At 36.3% G+C, this 17,037-nt stretch overlaps 1 protein-coding gene and 4 gene segments (V, D, J or C); 3 read left to right on the forward strand and 2 right to left on the reverse strand.

The window, feature by feature from the left end:
• Positions 1-1,553: 1,553 nt before the first annotated feature.
• On the forward strand, positions 1,554-2,897 carry LOC121631618 (the record flags this gene model as incomplete). The annotated part of the segment is given in 2 exon segments: positions 1,554-1,665; positions 2,355-2,897. Coding segments are annotated over 2 exon segments (435 nt in total), but the record flags the coding sequence as incomplete, so codon positions are not given.
• A 755-nt stretch (positions 2,898-3,652) lies between these two features.
• LOC121631619 lies at positions 3,653-7,673 on the reverse strand. The gene is made up of 5 exons (XM_041972627.1): positions 7,494-7,673; positions 7,319-7,402; positions 7,115-7,149; positions 4,522-4,774; positions 3,653-4,398 (listed from the first exon to the last, which is right to left on the reverse strand). Exons 1-5 carry the CDS (start codon positions 7,543-7,545, stop codon positions 4,088-4,090), a joined length of 735 nt encoding a protein of 244 aa, XP_041828561.1. The 5' UTR covers positions 7,546-7,673; the 3' UTR covers positions 3,653-4,087.
• A 21-nt stretch (positions 7,674-7,694) lies between these two features.
• On the forward strand, positions 7,695-9,641 carry LOC121631620. The segment is given in 3 exon segments: positions 7,695-7,705; positions 8,142-8,239; positions 9,083-9,641. Coding segments are annotated over 3 exon segments (429 nt in total).
• A 539-nt stretch (positions 9,642-10,180) lies between these two features.
• LOC121631046 lies at positions 10,181-11,423 on the reverse strand. The segment is given in 2 exon segments: positions 10,181-11,028; positions 11,122-11,423. Coding segments are annotated over 2 exon segments (354 nt in total).
• Positions 11,424-12,541: 1,118 nt separating this feature from the next.
• On the forward strand, positions 12,542-14,817 carry LOC121631621. The segment is given in 4 exon segments: positions 12,542-12,563; positions 12,925-13,051; positions 13,483-13,598; positions 14,275-14,817. Coding segments are annotated over 4 exon segments (588 nt in total).
• The last annotated feature ends 2,220 nt before the right edge of the window (positions 14,818-17,037 follow it).

Here is a 17,037-nt window from a genome sequence, read left to right on the forward strand (position 1 = left end):
ACCACACTACAAACAAATTTGGTTTAAGAGAGAACCAGAAAAGCGACACTGGTCTACAGAGTAGAAACATGTCTATCAGAAGGTAGCCTCAGTCTGAAACGTACTCCACTTTACTCTGAATATAACTATGATTTAACCAAGTTAACATCAAAGTAAATTATTTTTAAACCAACAATTTATGCTGTAACTGGAAAGTAATCAACTGACTGGATCATTTAATTATCACTCATTTCTTCCATTTATGGAGATTTGTATTGAATAAAATAACAGTAAAAACAGCTGGCTGATTAATTATTGAGCTTACAGTATTTACCTTTAAATGTAAATAGTGAAATTAAATATGATTAAAAGAAATGTATTCTTATGTACATGTTTCTTGGTGATGTTACTGTGAGTTCTGTGTTCAGTGGTGCAGTCAGTTCCTGCTGTAACAGCTCAGTGTGTCTGCAGTCTGACTGCAGGAGGTTTTTGTACCACTACAAATCACTGTGTGAACGGCCATGTGTCACCAACTTTATGTAGACTCTTACAGTAATAAACTGCAGCATCTTCAGCCAGAACTCCACTGATGGTCAAAGAGAAGTCAGAGCTGCTTCCACTGCCACTAAACCGAGGTGGCGTTCCTGTATGAAGCTTTTTCACGTAATTTATCAGGAGCTTTGGAGGCTGTCCAGGTTTCTGTTCATACCAGAACAAACCCTCATCACCATCAGAATATCTGTGAACAGCTTGACTTGTTGTACATTTGAGAGTAACAGTGGATCCTGGAGTAAATGTCACTACTGGAGGCTGAGTCACAGTCACCTGACCGCTGCATCCTGCAGACAAAACACATCATTCATTTATCAGCAGAAAGAAATGAGAGAAAAGGCAGCACATCATGTTTGAAATGTTGCTGAGTGAATGAACCTGTAAAACAGAAGCAGGCCAGCGTCCAGATGAGGATGGTGATGAGAGTCATGGTGGTTGTGCTTTCTGCTGTGTTGACTGACAGATCTGAGTCCTGCAGTGTTGAACTCACAGGACTATAAACCTTCTCAGTTCTCTGGAGGATCAGCTGATGATGCAAAGCCTCCTCTCTATGGAAATGATTTCTCTGCTCTCAACACAATGAAGACCATGTGGGACATAAACTCATTAGAAATACTGTTTTACTGGATTTAATGCATCTATGATCTTCATAGAAAGGAAGGACATATATTAAAATACAACTGAATATTTTCAGTAGTTGGATTAAAATGGTTCACTGTGGTTAGTATGTGTCTTTTTATTTTCAGTTATTGTGTATTTTATTAGTGACATGTACTGTTGCAAACTTATTGTTATTGTTCAAAAAGTAAGATTTTTAAAAACATCTATATTTTTACATGTTTTCAAAGATTTACAGGAAATATTTTACATGTAAATGTAGTACAGGAGAACAAATGCTTTGTTATTCTAAATCTGTTTAAATAAAACCAAATAAAACTATTTAAATTAGCACAAACTTTAAGTTATCAATGTGGAAATGAACTAAATTAGAAATTGTGAAATTTTAACTTGGATTAAGTTGATTTTCAGTGGAAAGATGTTTGTTCAGAGTGCAGGAGGTTTTTGTACGACCACTTAATGAGTTTGTATCACTGTGGTGGACTTTTGGTGGAGGAACCAAACTCATCGTTGACTGTAAGTACCAGAAATATTTTATTTGGTTAAAAAGTACTGAATGCATAATTTTGTTTACAATATTGATTTAATACCAACAAATTCTCTGGTTATAAATAGTTTTTAAGATTTTCTTTGTATAGAACAAAGCTGATCTCCCAGTCTGAGAAGATGCAGAGATCAATATTCTTTCAGGGATGTAAACACGTGTGTTGTAGAATCAGGAAAACATGTTTTTATTCTTAATATTGTTTAGACGATTTTCTTTGAACTTGCATTTTCTTATTTTGAATTCAGTATAGAGACATTAAAAGAAAGAATCTGTCAACTTTACCTTCTGACATCTACATTATCATTTTTTTTTCCTCATGTCAAAATTCATTTATATTTCTGGTTAAAATTTTTATTTAAAATTCTGTTTCAGAAAAACATTATTTTATCAGTAAATGCTGTTTGACGTTGTGTTCATGGTTCATTTATTTTCCATGTAGTTTAAAGGAAGTGAAAGAGACAGATGCCAAACTTTGAGCTGTGTTCGTGTTTCAGCTCTGTCAGTTTAAACATGAGAAAATCATCACAGGGACGAGTTATTCACTGTCACACTGGAGGAGACACATATGAAGATCAATAATCATTATTATTTATTATTTTAGATCTTTTATCAGCATTCTTCTTCATTTCTGAGTCTTTCCTCCTCCTCTCTCCTCTAGTGGGTGTGGTGCGGCCCACCCTGACCGTCCTCCCTCCCTCCAAAGAGGAGGAGAACCAGAGCAGTGTCACACTGGTGTGTCTGTCCACTGGGGGCTTCCCCTCCACTTGGAGTCTGGGCTGGAAGGTGGGGGGCAGCAGCAGGTCCTCGGGGGTGTCACAGAGCCAGGAGGTCCTGGGGAGGGACGGCCTCTACAGCTGGAGCAGCACCCTGAGCCTCCCTGCAGACCAGTGGAGGAAGGTGGGCTCAGTGAGCTGTGAGGCCAGTCAGAATGGACAGAGTCCTGTCACTCAAACTCTGGAGCCTGACCGCTGCTCAGAGTAAAGCTTCAGCAGCACTTCCTGTCTGGATGTCATGCTGCTGCTTCCATGAAGATCTGGATGAAGATTCAGATCTGCTCTCTTCTAATCTTTCATCAAACTGGTGGCTTTTCTTCAGCATTTTTATGTTTAACTGCTTTAATCTTAGTCATGTTGTGCTTTTTACTCCTCAATGTATGACTGTAACAAACAACAACAGCTTTAAATAAATCACTGTCTTTGTATTTATTTAAGTGTGAATTTATTCCTTTAACAGGGACATGAACAGCAATACATTTACCTCAAAGAGAAACATGTTTGGTACCAGGCTTTAGCAACGCTGCTGATTTCCACCTGCAGTCTCTGAACAACACATTATTCATTTAATCTGTTTCAAACCTCACAATTTCATCACATTGTTTCCCAAAATCCACAGTATTTTGCATAAATTCATGCCAATGTACTTTTATCAAGCAAATAGCAACAATTAGTATGAACCAGCCTATTTACTTATTTGATCATTAGTTCATAGTAAATATATGTAAACTATGATTGTTCATGGTTTGTTGTAAATTATTGGTTAAAAATAAAATTACAAAAGTTTACTCTGTATATTAGATATTTTCAAGACTGTCCAGGTTTCTGAAGGAACAACTGAGATCATCATGTATATCTGAAATTTCTGTGGTGCTGATGGACACAGTCCTTCCAACTCTTACAGACTTGGATTTATCAGTCTGAGTCTGAAAACTCATCAAGATCAGGTGATTTGGATAAATTATAATTTGAGGAAAATCATAAAAAACTATTTGGTCATCCATCAAAGAAAATCAAGTATTAATTTCACATTGAAATAAAGAAATTTAGGAAAATAAAAATCTTCTGACTCTGGCTCAGAAATCCCGACGACAATCACAGCTGATAAAAACATCATCTTGTTGCAGTTTTTTTTTATATAAAAACCATAAAAAAAAAACTTTTATGTGTGTTACTAAAACTACATGTGAACAGAACATGTTTCTTTGGTTTTTAGTCATCTGCTTTCTACAAACACTTTCCTAAAATCTAAATAAAATATAAGCTTGAAAACGCTATAATAATGTATTTATTGTGTTAAGAAAATTGATTTTTCCTGTTTGGCTGTAAAATTCGGGTAAACACAAAACCATGGAGATACTGTTGAACATTTGTTTCTGTAATGAGACTCATAACAGTCCTGATCTTCAAAATACAGGATTCAAACATGAGTATTTAAGTAAAAGCTACATGTCATAACATGGAAGATTTTTCACTTTTATTTAGTTTGACTGTGTTTCTGCTTGATGACTGTTGTGTTGTGTTCACTGGACCAGTTATCTTCATCACAGTGTCTTCATCATCACTCTGCACCTGCAGCCTTCAGTCAGGCTCAAGGAGGTTTTTGTACGGCTCTAAATCACTGTGTGAACACTCCACTACCATGATAGCCCAGACAGTAATAATCTCCAGCATCTTCAGCCTGGACACCACTGATGGTTAAAGTGTACTGAGAACCAGATCTACTGCCTCTGAATCTAGACGGAGTTCCTGACAACAAGGTTGAAGACACATATATAAGAAGTTTAGGAGGCTGTCCAGGTTTCTGAAGGTACCAACTGAGAGTGGCACCAATGTTTGAACTCCCTGTGGCGCTGATGGTCACAGTCCCTCCAACACTGACAGACTTGGATTTATCAGCCTGAGTCAGAAAATTGTCGGCAGACGACTCTGAAATGAGAAAAAGAACATTAAGCTGACAAAACACAGTCTTAGACCAAATAAGAACAAGAATTATTCTAACAATTGTAGAAATTTGAAAAAGAGGGAAAATAGTGAAAGAAAATGTCTCACTCTGACACAGAAAACCCAACATAACAGTCAAAGTTATTGGAAACATCATCCTGATGCAGGTTTCAGTGTGTGAGCATGAAAACGGTTCACACTCTCTGTGACAGAGGAACTTAAACTGTGAGGAGCAGAGAAGCATAAAATCATGCAAAACACTTTCACCACGGCAAACACACACCTGTTTTAGTGAAACAGAAAAACTTTGCTTAGTTGAGACGACAGTGACAGTCTCACAAGAAATGTGGACGTTTGTCCTCTACAAAGTTGTAGTGCTGCAATAAAGCTGAAGACATGATGAGATGACCATGTTTTCCATTTCATGTAGTTTTGTTTAGGTGATGTGATGAAAACATTTAACAATGTATTTATCTATACTGAACCATGTCATTTTTTAATTATCTAAATGTGACCAACAGTGACAGTAAAGACCAAATGAAGAGATCATGGAGAACATTGGACCAGTAGGGACTCAAACTTGGTTCTCTTGAATAACAGACCATGTTATAGCACCACTGTCCAGCCCCCAACCCCTAATGAGTGTTTTTAACATGGTACAGGAGAATAAGTTTAAATTTATCACAGTTTAATTAAAGCAAAGAGTAAGGAATTTACAATTTGTAGCTAAATGTTGACAAAAATGTTGTTTGTGGATCCATGAAAATATGATAGTTTAACAGTTTTTCAGTAGACGTGACAGAATGACAAAATGATAAAGTATGATTATGAAAGGTAGACATAGGCATGACACAACTTTGATGATTTCGCCAGATGTGGAGATAAAACAATAGTGGAAATGAAAGAAAACAATAGAAAACAAATCAAAAAAAGTGGTAAATTTAAAGTTTTTGAATGTTTGTTGTGAACCTGCTGCATTTTCTGCTGTGGACTAACACAGTTATTACATATTGTCATGAAACTCAATGATTTGATTTAAGAGATCATCATTTCTTGAAGCTCAAGTTTTTTAAGAGGAATAAAAGCATGTGTGTATATATATATATATATATATATATATATATATATATATATATATATGTCTAAAAGGCTTGTTCTGAGTAGCCTTGTTTTTATTTAGTTGTCATCTTCCTCCACGTGTTAGATAACACATGTAGAACATTTTACACAGGATGGAAACAAAGGTGTAAGAGGTTTAGATACTTTGGCATCAGGTGCGTTTATATGGAGCATTTTTTTTACCCAATCAAAAGTCCAATCAGAGTAAAAATACATCATGTAAATACCTCAGCTTAACTGATTGGCCTCAATTAGAAGGAATTTTCTATCCAATCAAGACGGGTGGTTCAAACCTTTCTACGACCTGATCAACAGGAAAAATAAATATGTTTTCAATTATTCTGATGATTTCTGTGATGTATGTTTTTTTCCAGCCTGATCTCACAGAAATATGTGAAATAAAGATTTAAATAAATGTTAAAACCTTTTGGTTATTTCATGTAATTCTGTGGGATCAGGTTGGACTTACACAGGCACAGGGACCACAGCGAGAGGGGGGTGGGGCTTAAAAATTTGAGTGGCCCAGCCCAGGGTTAGTTGGGCCGCCGATTTACTGAATGTTATGGACCAGTCAGATCAATGAATGATCAATAAATCACGTCGGCCCTTTGGGAAGATGCCCAGTATACCAGATGGTCAGTCCATCCCTGTGTGTGACACACCACCATGTATGTCCCTGTAATGGGGCAGAGTGTGTTTGTTGCAGAGCTGTAACTAAGTTTTTGACGGCCCCAAGATTACATTTTTGTAAATTCATTTCATTTTCAATGGTGTTGGAGGTTTTTAGACTTACAGGTGTTGTGATTTTACAAGTATAATTTAAACTTATTTAATTTCAGTGTAGAGCCTCAATGTCTGATGTGAATAGAATAGAATGCCTTTTATTGTCATTATACACATGTACAACGAGATTAAGCCATCCCCAGTGTCAGTGCAGAGAGAGCAGTATAGAAATAAATAATAAATAAAAGATCTAAGGTATAAAATATTTACAGAAATAAAACAGATGTGCACACTCTAGTTATTTGCAGATATAAGTATGAAAAAAAAAAAAAAAAAAAAAAAAAAAAAAAAACCAGCTGATTTTTCTCTCCACAATTCACAGAAATCTCATGGCAGCTCACAGCTTTAAGTTCAGTGTAATATAATTTTATTTTAATATGAGGTTCATCTAAGAAAATGTTAGAGACATTTTTTTTATTTTCCTCTTTCAGATAAAAACAACTAATTACTGATATAAATTTCTTTTTGATTTTTCTTTTGTTGTTGTTGTTTTCATGGTGTTGGTGTAAAATGATGTGTTGATTTAGAGGGATCTTTCTGGAAACAATGCAGATTTATGACTTGCTTTTATAAATATGAACATTGTTGAAAATGCATGTGAATGTATTTCATGCTTGGTGATGTTACTGTGAGTTCTGTGTTCAGTGGTCTGAGTCCGAGTCTCTTCCTCTTCAGCAGCTGCAGTCAGTTCCTGCTGTAACAGCTCAGTGTGTCTGCAGTCTGACTGCAGGAGGTTTTTGTACCACTACAAATCACTGTGTGAAAACATCATCACTGTTTATGTAATGTACACTCTTACAGTAATACACTGCAGCATCTTCAGCCAGAGGTCCACTGATGGTCAAAGAGAAATCAGAGCTGCTTCCACTGCCACTAAACCGAGACGGTGTTCCTGTATGACGTGTTTTCAAATATTTAATGAGGAGCTTTGGAGTCTGTCCAATTTTGTGCTGATACCAGAATAGACACAAATCAACACCAGCGCAGATGTAAACAGGCTCACTGGTCCTACATTTGAGAGTAACAGTGGATCCTGGACTAATTGTCACTACTGGAGGCTGTGTCACAGTCACCTGACCGCTGCATCCTGCAGACAAAACACATCATTCATTTATCAGCAGAAAGAAATGAGAGAAAAGGCAGCACATCATGTTTGAAATGTTGCTGAGTGAATGAACCTGTAAAACAGCAGCAGGCCAGCGTCCAGATGAGGATGGTGATGAGAGTCATGGTGGTTGTGCTTTCTGCTGTGTTGACTGACAGATCTGAGTCCTGCAGTGTTGAACTCACAGGACTATAAACCTTCTCAGTTCTCTGGAGGATCAGCTGATGATGCAAAGCCTCCTCTCTATGGAAATGATTTCTCTGCTTTCAACACAATGAAGACCATGTGGGACATAAATTCATGAGAAAATAGATTGAAATGTTTTAAGAGAACAAAAGGAAATATATAAAATGACTAAATATTTTCAGCATTTGGATTAAAATGGTTCATGTGGTTGGTGTGAATTTATTTTTATTTTTGAAAATGTATTACTCTTTAATATTGTTAGATCATACTTATTTTGTTCCTAATTATTATTAAAATATTATTAATTAATCTATTTGGAGATGTGTTTTTGATCTTTCATATTAATTTAACTTAAATTTCAGATAAATGTTAAAACAAAGATCTTCTGTCTCTTCAATCTAAAATACTACAATACAATTAAAAATGTCTTTAAATCCTGATAGATTAAAGCGACATGAGCTAAATCATTATATATGTTAAATAAATGGTAAACAGTGAAGTTTTATCGTGAATAAAGTTGATTTTTAGTGAACAGATTTTTGTTCAGAGTGCAGGAGGTTTTTGTACGGCCACTTAATGAGTTTGTATCACTGTGGAGGACTTTTGGTGGAGGAACCAAACTCATCGTTCACTGTAAGTACCAACATTTATCTTCTGTTAAAACAAATATCTTTTAAATATGCTGACTCAGAACCTGTTAAAATTTATTTAGAATATTTTGCATCCTCTTAGATGTTTTTGATTATTTGTGGTTTGTTGCTAAAATCTTCAGTTTGCATTGAAAACAGTAAAAACACGTCATATTCATGCAGTGATAGTTCATGCTGAGCTTAAATAGACTAAAAAACAGAAAAATGTAAAAAGTAGAAAGTAATAATATTATTTAAATATTCTTATATAACTGAACATTGATTCATAAAATATGTTTACATCTTTAGTTGGTTTTGGAAATTCATATAATTATGCCTGTAAGATTTTTCACTTTAAACTTTCAAGTTGTTGAATACAAAATATAATGAGGTTGAATTTAGGGGTAAAAAATGGTTTTATTCAGTTTTATTATAAGTGTAGTTTGAGTTTTACAGTTCGTTAGTTTGAGAAGGAAGTGAAACGGACAGATGTGAGATTTTATCTGCAGACATTTTTCCATCAAAACTTTTAAAGTGACAGCTATAAAGTTAATTGTTATAACATGGGTTTAACTTGTGTCGTTTATATCAGTTTTAGTCAAATTTCTTCATGAGACAAACATTGTGACAACATGAAAACTTTAAATGAAGTTATACATACGTGTTCATTATAAAACCTTCATGTCCTCCCATCTTCCTCCTTCTGTCCTCTGTGGGATCACAGTATCATTCAGTTAATCCACAGTGATGTTGGTCTCTGTCATGTATCATACGTGTCTCATGTCCAGCTGTCTGTCCTACATTAGAAGATAATCTGCTCCTTGTGTGTCTCTGCTCTCCCCTCCAGCTGGCCCCATGGTCAGGCCCTCAGTCTCTCTGCTTCCCCCCTCCTCTGAGCAGATCTCTGAGGGGTCGGCCACGCTGGCCTGCCTGCTGACCGGCTACTCTCCTCAGGGAGCCGTGGTGAGCTGGGAGGTGGACGGTACAGAGGTGACAGAGGGGGTCCTGACCAGCTCAGAGGAGGAGAAGAGTGGACGTTACAGCAGCAGCAGCATCCTGAGCCTGAGCCAGGAGAGCTGGATGAAAGGAGAGCTGTTCTCCTGTAAGGTCCTCCATCATGACCACAGACAGACCCAGTCCCTCCACAGGAGCCAGTGTGTGGACTAGAGGAGCCGACCGAAGCCCAGGACAGCAGCTGTGTGTGGGGGAGCAGGTGGAACACACCTGCTGCTCTGATCAATATGAGTTTTAATGTTTGGAGAAGAAACTAAAGCTTTGTGTGACACAGAACAAACTGCTGTAAAGTGGTGATAACAACAACTTACAGAGTAAAATGTGCATCTCAGCAGCTGGATGTGAGTGTGTATGTTGTCGATCATTGTTTGCTAATAAAGCTTGTTCTGAATATCATTGAGTGATGCTTCCTGTTATTTTCAGAGTGGAAAGTTATCATTTCAAGGACATATATGATGGACATTTAAAACAGTCTGTTGGATTTTTAAGATATATTTTCACACCTTTGTTTCAGATTTTTATTCGGGACACACTTTGTCTGAACAGAACCTCATGTTTTTCTTTCTTTCTTATTTCTTTTATTCATTCTCATTTTCAACAAACATTTTCTTGAAGTACAATTAATATATTAGCTTCAAAGGTTTTTGTTGGGAAACACAAAGAAAAAATTTCTATGAAGTAAACTTTGTCATATAATTGTAGACATAAAATAAAGATTTGTCATAAAAAGGCAGATTTTCAATAAAATTACAGCAATTAAAGGTCACATGCAGTAATTATTTATTTTTTAAATATTCATCATATTCTAAGGAAAGTTTTAATGCTCAAACGACCCAAAAATATTTGACATTGATCCACATAAATATTTTAATAGTGCTTATTATCTTTATAATAAAATATGAACATGAATTTATTGATCATTTGTATAAATAAATAATACGTTATTTTACATAATTTACAACCAGTACAGTACATTATAGGTAGTTAAGCACATAAATGGTAATTAAAAAGGGCAAATAAGTTATCAGCATTAATCTACATTTTATTAACACAAGACCGAATTAATAAAAATGAATAAATGTTCTAAGTCAATGATTCAGACTTAATGTAGTGGTCTGTGTTTTAACTGGATATTCAGTACTTACATATTAAAATAAAAGTGTTTATATTTTTTATGTTCAATATTTCATTAGGAGTTATTTTCTAACTACAAAGAGACAACTTTTAAGAAAAGTATTAAAGAAGTTACCTGAAGGCTGGGGGAAATAACTAAAATGTCTTGAGATAAATAATCACTGTGAATTCTTTTTAAAGCTTCTTAACTTCTGAGCTTGTGTGAATGTACTTTGTTTCCAGCTCTGACTCTTCAGTGGACCAGTCATCCATCTCAGAGTCTGCTGCAGAAACTCACAGCTGCTGCTCTTTCAACACTTTGTGGTCTGACTGAAGGAGGTTTTTGTACGACTCTGTTTCACTGTGTGAACACCGGGCCGCTATACACACCCATACAGTAATAATCTCCTGCATCATCAGCCTGAACTCCTCTGATTGTCAGAGTGAATTCAGGTTCAGATCCACTGCTGCTGAAATGATTCGGGGCAGATTCACGTTCACTGATTTTATAAAACAGCAGTTTGGGAGGCTGTCCAGGTTTCTGCAGGTACCAGCTGAGATCATCACCAACTCCTGAACTGGCTGTACAGCTCAGAGAGACCGTCTCTCCCAAACCAGCAGACTTTGATACAGGAGACTGATTCACAGAGGGACTGCCATCTGATCCTGGAAATTGAACCAAGCAAAAACAGGTTTTTATTACAAAACATTCATGAATTTGATGCTCACTTTCAAAGGTTTTCATTAATTACTTCTTACCTTGAAGTGGAAGCAGCAGCGTGATCAACAGTGGAGTCAGTAGCATCTTCACTGTGATTAATCTGGCTGTAGACAGGCCGTTCAGATGCTTCTCTGCTTCACTTTAAACTGCTTTGGGAGCAGTGAAGCACTGCAGTCATTCAAAACACAAGAAACACATTCAAACAAACACCTGTGTTCGAGTGAGGAGGGAAAATGTGTCATATGCAAATGAAATGATCTGCCAGCTCAGTCACATCAGTGAAGAGGTAATTATGTGGGTTTAGTTAACATTCAGACTTCATTTGATATTGAACTGATGTCTTCTATGGAGCTCCACATTTATTGGCTTGATCTCAGTCACATGTTCCTGTTGCTCCTAAGTTAATTAATTAATTGCCATTGAACATAATGAAATAATGACCTATGATGTGTACATTGTTTTAACTGAGACACAAAACAAAGCAATAAATAATTATTTTCCAGTGAATCAATGTCAAAAAGTGTTGTTCTAAGAGGTGCACTAAGATATTCATTGAACTACATGCTCAAACAGAGCAGACTAAAACACGTCAACCAAAGCTGAAAGAGAAAATGTTTTATCCTCATCAGGATGCATCAACAATTAAGATGATGGTCTCTACACTGAAACTCCATCCTGATCTGTCAATAATCTTTTCAGTAGACTAATCCTACTACTAAACAAATACATTTGATGGAGGTAAAAACTGCAAACGGTTATTAATTACTATTGTAAACATTTTAATACAAAAAGTTTAGTGTCTCAAGTATTTCATCCTTCTTATTTATAACCACACTACAAACAAATTTGATTCAAGACAGAACCAGAAAAGCGACACTGGTCTACAGAGTAGAAACATGTCTATCAGAAGGTAGCCTCAGTCTGAAACGTACTCCACTTTACTCTGAATATAACTATGATTTAACCAAGTTAACATGAAAGGAAATTATTTTCAAATTGTTCATTGATGTTGTAATTTATTAGTGGAAAAAATGAACTTATTTATTCATCACTTTTTCTTTCTGTCTCTTTCATTTTTGAATATTTGTTTTAAATAAAGTACGACTAAAAACAGGTGGCTGATTAATTATTGAGCTAACAGTATTTACCATTACATGTAAATAATGAAATCAACATAATATTAAAAAGAAATGTATTCTTATGTACATGCTTGGTGATGTTACTGTGAACCCTGTGTTTAGTGGTTTGTGTCATTCTCTTCCTCTTCAGCAGCTGCAGGTAGTTCCTGCTGCAGTCTGACTGCAGGAGGTTTTTGTACCACTACAAATCACTGTGTGAACACCCAAGCACTGTTTATGTAATGTACACTCTTACAGTAATAAACTGCAGCATCTTCAGCCAGAACTCCACTGATGGTCAAAGAGAAATCAGAGCTGCTTCCACTGCCACTAAATCGAGATGGTGTTCCTGTATGACTTATGTTCACTTGTCTTATTAGGAGCTTTGGAGTCTGTCCAGATTTCTGCTGATACCAGAACATGCACTGGCCTACATTATTACAGTTTGAATGCACAGCAGAGCTGGTCGTACATTTGAGAGTAACAGTGGATCCTGGAGTAAAAGTCACTACTGGAGGCTGAGTCACAGTCACCTGACCGCTGCATCCTGCAGACAAAACACATCATTCATTTATCAGCAGAAAGAAATGAGAGAAAAGGCAGCACATCATGTTTGAAATGTTGCTGAGTGAATGAACCTGTAAAACAGCAGCAGACCAGCGTCCAGATGAGGATGGTGATGAGAGTCATGGTGGTTGTGCTTTCTGCTGTGTTGACTGACAGATCTGAGTCCTGCAGTGTTGAACTCACAGGACTATAAACCTTCTCAGTTCTCTGGAGGATCAGCTGATGATGCAAAGCCTCCTCTCTATGGAAATGATTTCTCTGCTCTCAACACAATGAAGACCATGTGGGACATAAACTCATGAGAAATACTGTTTTACTGGATTTAATGCATCTATGATCCTCATAGAAAGGAAGGACATATATTAAAATACAACTGAATATTTTCAGTAGTTGGATTAAAATGGTTCACTGTGGTTGGTATGTGTCGTTTCATTTTCAATTATTGTGTATTTTATTAGTGACATGTACTGTTGCAAACTTATTGTTATTGTTCTAAAAGTAAGATTTTTAAAAACAACTATTTTTTTTTTACATGTTTTCAAAGACTTACAAGAAATATTTTACATGTAAAAGTAGTACAGGAGAACAAATGCTTTGTTATTCTAAATCTGTTTAAATAAAACCAAATAAAACTATTTAAATTAGCACAAACTTAAAGTTATCAATTTGGAAATGAACTAAATTAGAAGTTGTGAAATTTTAACTTGGATTAAGTTGCTTTTCAGTGGAAAGATGTTTGTTCAGAGTGCAGGAGGTTTTTGTACGACCACTTAATGAGTTTGTATCACTGTGGTGGACTTTTGGTGGAGGAACCAAACTCATCGTTGACTGTAAGTACCTGAAATATTTTATTTGTTTAAAAAAGTACTGAATACATAATTTTGTTTACAATATTGATTTAATACCAACAAATTCTCTGGTTATAAATAGTTTGTAAGTTTTTTCTTTGTATAGAACAAAGCTGATCTCCCAGTCTGAGAAGATGCAGAGATCAATATTCTTTCAGGGATGTAGACACGTGTGTTGTAGAATCAGGAAAACATGTTTTTATTCTTAATATTGTTTAGACAATTTTCTTTGAACTTGCATTTTCTTATTTTGAATTCAGTATAGAGACATTAAAAGAAAAAATCTGTCAACTTTACCTTCTGACATCTACATTATCATTTTTTTCCTCATGTCAAAATTCATTTATATTTCTGGTAAAAATTTTGTTTTAGAAAAATATTATGTTATTAGTAAATGCTGTTGGACGTTGTGTTCATAGTTCATTTATTTTCCATGTAGTTTAAAGGAAGTGAAAGAGACAGATGCCAAACTTTGAGCTGTGTTCGTGTTTCAGCTCTGTCAGTTTAAACATGAGAAAATCATCACAGGGACGAGTTATTCACTGTCACACTGGAGGAGACACATATGAAGATCAATAATCATTATTATTTATTATTTTAGATCTTTTATCAGCATTCTTCTTCATTTCTGAGTCTTTCCTCCTCCTCTCTCCTCTAGTGGGTGTGGTGCGGCCCACCCTGACCGTCCTCCCTCCCTCCAAAGAGGAGGAGAACCAGAGCAGTGTCACACTGGTGTGTCTGTCCACTGGGGGCTTCCCCTCCACTTGGAGTCTGGGCTGGAAGGTGGGGGGCAGCAGCAGGTCCTCGGGGGTGTCACAGAGCCAGGAGGTCCTGGGGAGGGACGGCCTCTACAGCTGGAGCAGCACCCTGAGCCTCCCTGCAGACCAGTGGAGGAAGGTGGGCTCAGTGAGCTGTGAGGCCAGTCAGAATGGACAGAGTCCTGTCACTCAAACTCTGGAGCCTGACCGCTGCTCAGAGTAAAGCTTCAGCAGCACTTCCTGTCTGGATGTCATGCTGCTGCTTCCATGAAGATCTGGATGAAGATTCAGATCTGCTCTCTTCTAATCTTTCATCAAACTGGTGGCTTTTCTTCAGCATTTTTATGTTTAACTGCTTTAATCTTAGTCATGTTGTGCTTTTTACTCCTCAATGTATGACTGTAACAAACAACAACAGCTTTAAATAAATCACTGTCTTTGTATTTATTTAAGTGTGAATTTATTCCTTTAACAGGGACATGAACAGCAATACATTTACCTCAAAGAGAAACATGTTTGGTACCAGGCTTTAGCAACGCTGCTGATTTCCACCTGCAGTCTCTGAACAACACATTATTCATTTAATCTGTTTCAAACCTCACAATTTCATCACATTGTTTCCCAAAATCCTCAGTATTTTGCATAAATTCATGCCAATGTACTTTTATCAAGCAAATAGCCACATATAGTATTAAACAACTTATTTATTTATTTGGTCTTTAGTTCATAGTAAATATATGTATAGTATGAAACAGTTGGATTTGTTCATGCTTTGTTGTAAATTACTGGTTAAAAATAAAATTACTAAAGGTTGCTCTGTTTATTAGATATTTTGGAGACTGTCCAGGTTTCTGATGGAACAACTGAGATCATCATGTATATCTGAAATTTCTGTGGTGCTGATGGACACAGTCCTTCCAACTCTTACAGACTTGGATTTATCAGTCTGAGTCTGAAAACTCCTCAAGATCAGGTGATTTGGATAAATTGTAATTTGAGGAAAATCATAAAAAACAATTTGGTCTTCCATCAAAGAAAATCAAGAATTATTTTCACATTGATATAAAGAAATTTAGAAAAATAAAAATCTTCTCACTCTGGCTCAAAAATAACGACGACAATCACAGCTGATAAAAACATCATCTTGTTGCCGTTTTTTTTTATCAAGAACAAGCAAACAGAAAACTTTTATGTGTGTTACTAAAACTACATGTGAACAGAACACGTTTCTTTGGTTTTTAGTCATCTGCCTTCTACAAACACTTTCTTAACAACTAAATAAAATATAAGCTTGAAAACGCTATAATAATGTATTTATTGTGTTAAAAAATGGATTTTTCCTGTTTGGCTGTAAAATTCAGGTAAATACAAAACCATGGAGATGCTGCTGAACATTTGTTTCTGTAATCAGACTCATAACAGTCCTGATCTTCGAAATACAGGATTCAAACATGAGTATTTAAGTAAAAGCTACATGTCATAACATGGAAGATTTTTCACTTTTATTTAGATTGACTGTGTTTCTGCTTGATGACTGTTGTGTTGTGTTCACTGGACCAATTATCTTCATCACAGTCTCTTCATCAACTCTCTGCACCTGCAGCCTTCAGTCAGGCTCAAGGAGGTTTTTGTATGGCTCTGAATCACTGTGTGAACCCTGAACTACCATGATAGCCCAGACAGTAATAATCTCCAGCATCTTCAGCCTGGACACCACTGATGGTTAAAGTGTACTGAGAACCAGATCTACTGCCTCTGAATCTAGACGGAGTTCCTGAGAACAAGGTTGAAGCTGTGTATATAAGAAGTTTAGGAGGCTGTCCAGGTTTCTGAAGGTACCAACTGAGAGTGGCACCAATGTTTGAACTCCCTGTGGCGCTGATGGTCACAGTCCCTCCAACACTGACAGACTTGGATTTATCAGCCTGAGTCACAAAATTGTTGGCAGACGACTCTGAAATGAGAAAAAGAACATTAAGCTGACAAAACACAGTCTTAGACCAAATAAGAACAAGAATTATTCTAACAATTGTAGAAATTTGAAAAAGAGGAAAAATAGTGAAAGAAAATGTCTCACTCTGACACAGAAAACCCAACATAACAGTCAAAGTTATTGGAAACATCATCCTGATGCAGGTTTCAGTGTGTGAGCATGAAAACGGTTCACACTCTCTGTGACAGAGGAACTTAAACTGTGAGGAGCAGAGAAGCATAAAATCATGCAAAACACTTTCACCACGGCAAACACACACCTGTTTTAGTGAAACAGAAAAAACTTTGCTTAGTTGAGACGACAGTGACAGTTTCACAAGAAATGTGGACGTTTGTCCTCTACAACGTTGTAGTGCTGCAATAAAGCTGAAGACATGATTAGATGACCATGTTTTCCATTTCATGTAGTTTTGTTTAGGTGATGTGATGAAAACATTTAACAATGTATTTATCTATACTGAACCATGTCATTTTTTAATTATCTAAATGTGACCAACAGTGACAGTAAAGTCCAAATGAAGAGATCATGGAGAACATTGGACCAGTTGGGACTCAAACTTGGTTCTCTTGAATAACAGACCATGTTATAGCACCACTGTCCAGCCCCCAACCCCTAATGAGTGTTTTTAACATGGTACAGGAGAATAAGTTTAAATTTATCACAGTTTCAT

The sequence above is a fragment of the Melanotaenia boesemani genome, chromosome 20 (assembly GCF_017639745.1).
Source record: "Melanotaenia boesemani isolate fMelBoe1 chromosome 20, fMelBoe1.pri, whole genome shotgun sequence".
Taxonomy (NCBI): Eukaryota; Metazoa; Chordata; class Actinopteri; order Atheriniformes; family Melanotaeniidae; genus Melanotaenia; species Melanotaenia boesemani.

What these genes read in the sequence shown, in the direction of transcription:
- LOC121631619 (XM_041972627.1), bottom strand. Translation starts at nt 7,545, where the DNA reads ATGACTCTCATCACCATCCTCATCTGGACGCTGGCCTGCTGCTGTTTT. An exon ending in TACTCTCAAATGTAGGACCA is followed by an intron (nt 7,150 to 7,318) that starts GTGAGCCTGTTT and finishes TTTGACCATCAG; the next exon opens with TGGACCTCTGGCTGAAGATG. An exon ending in AGATGCTGCAGTGTATTACT is followed by an intron (nt 4,775 to 7,114) that starts GTAAGAGTGTAC and finishes ACAACTTTGTAG; the next exon opens with AGGACAAACGTCCACATTTC.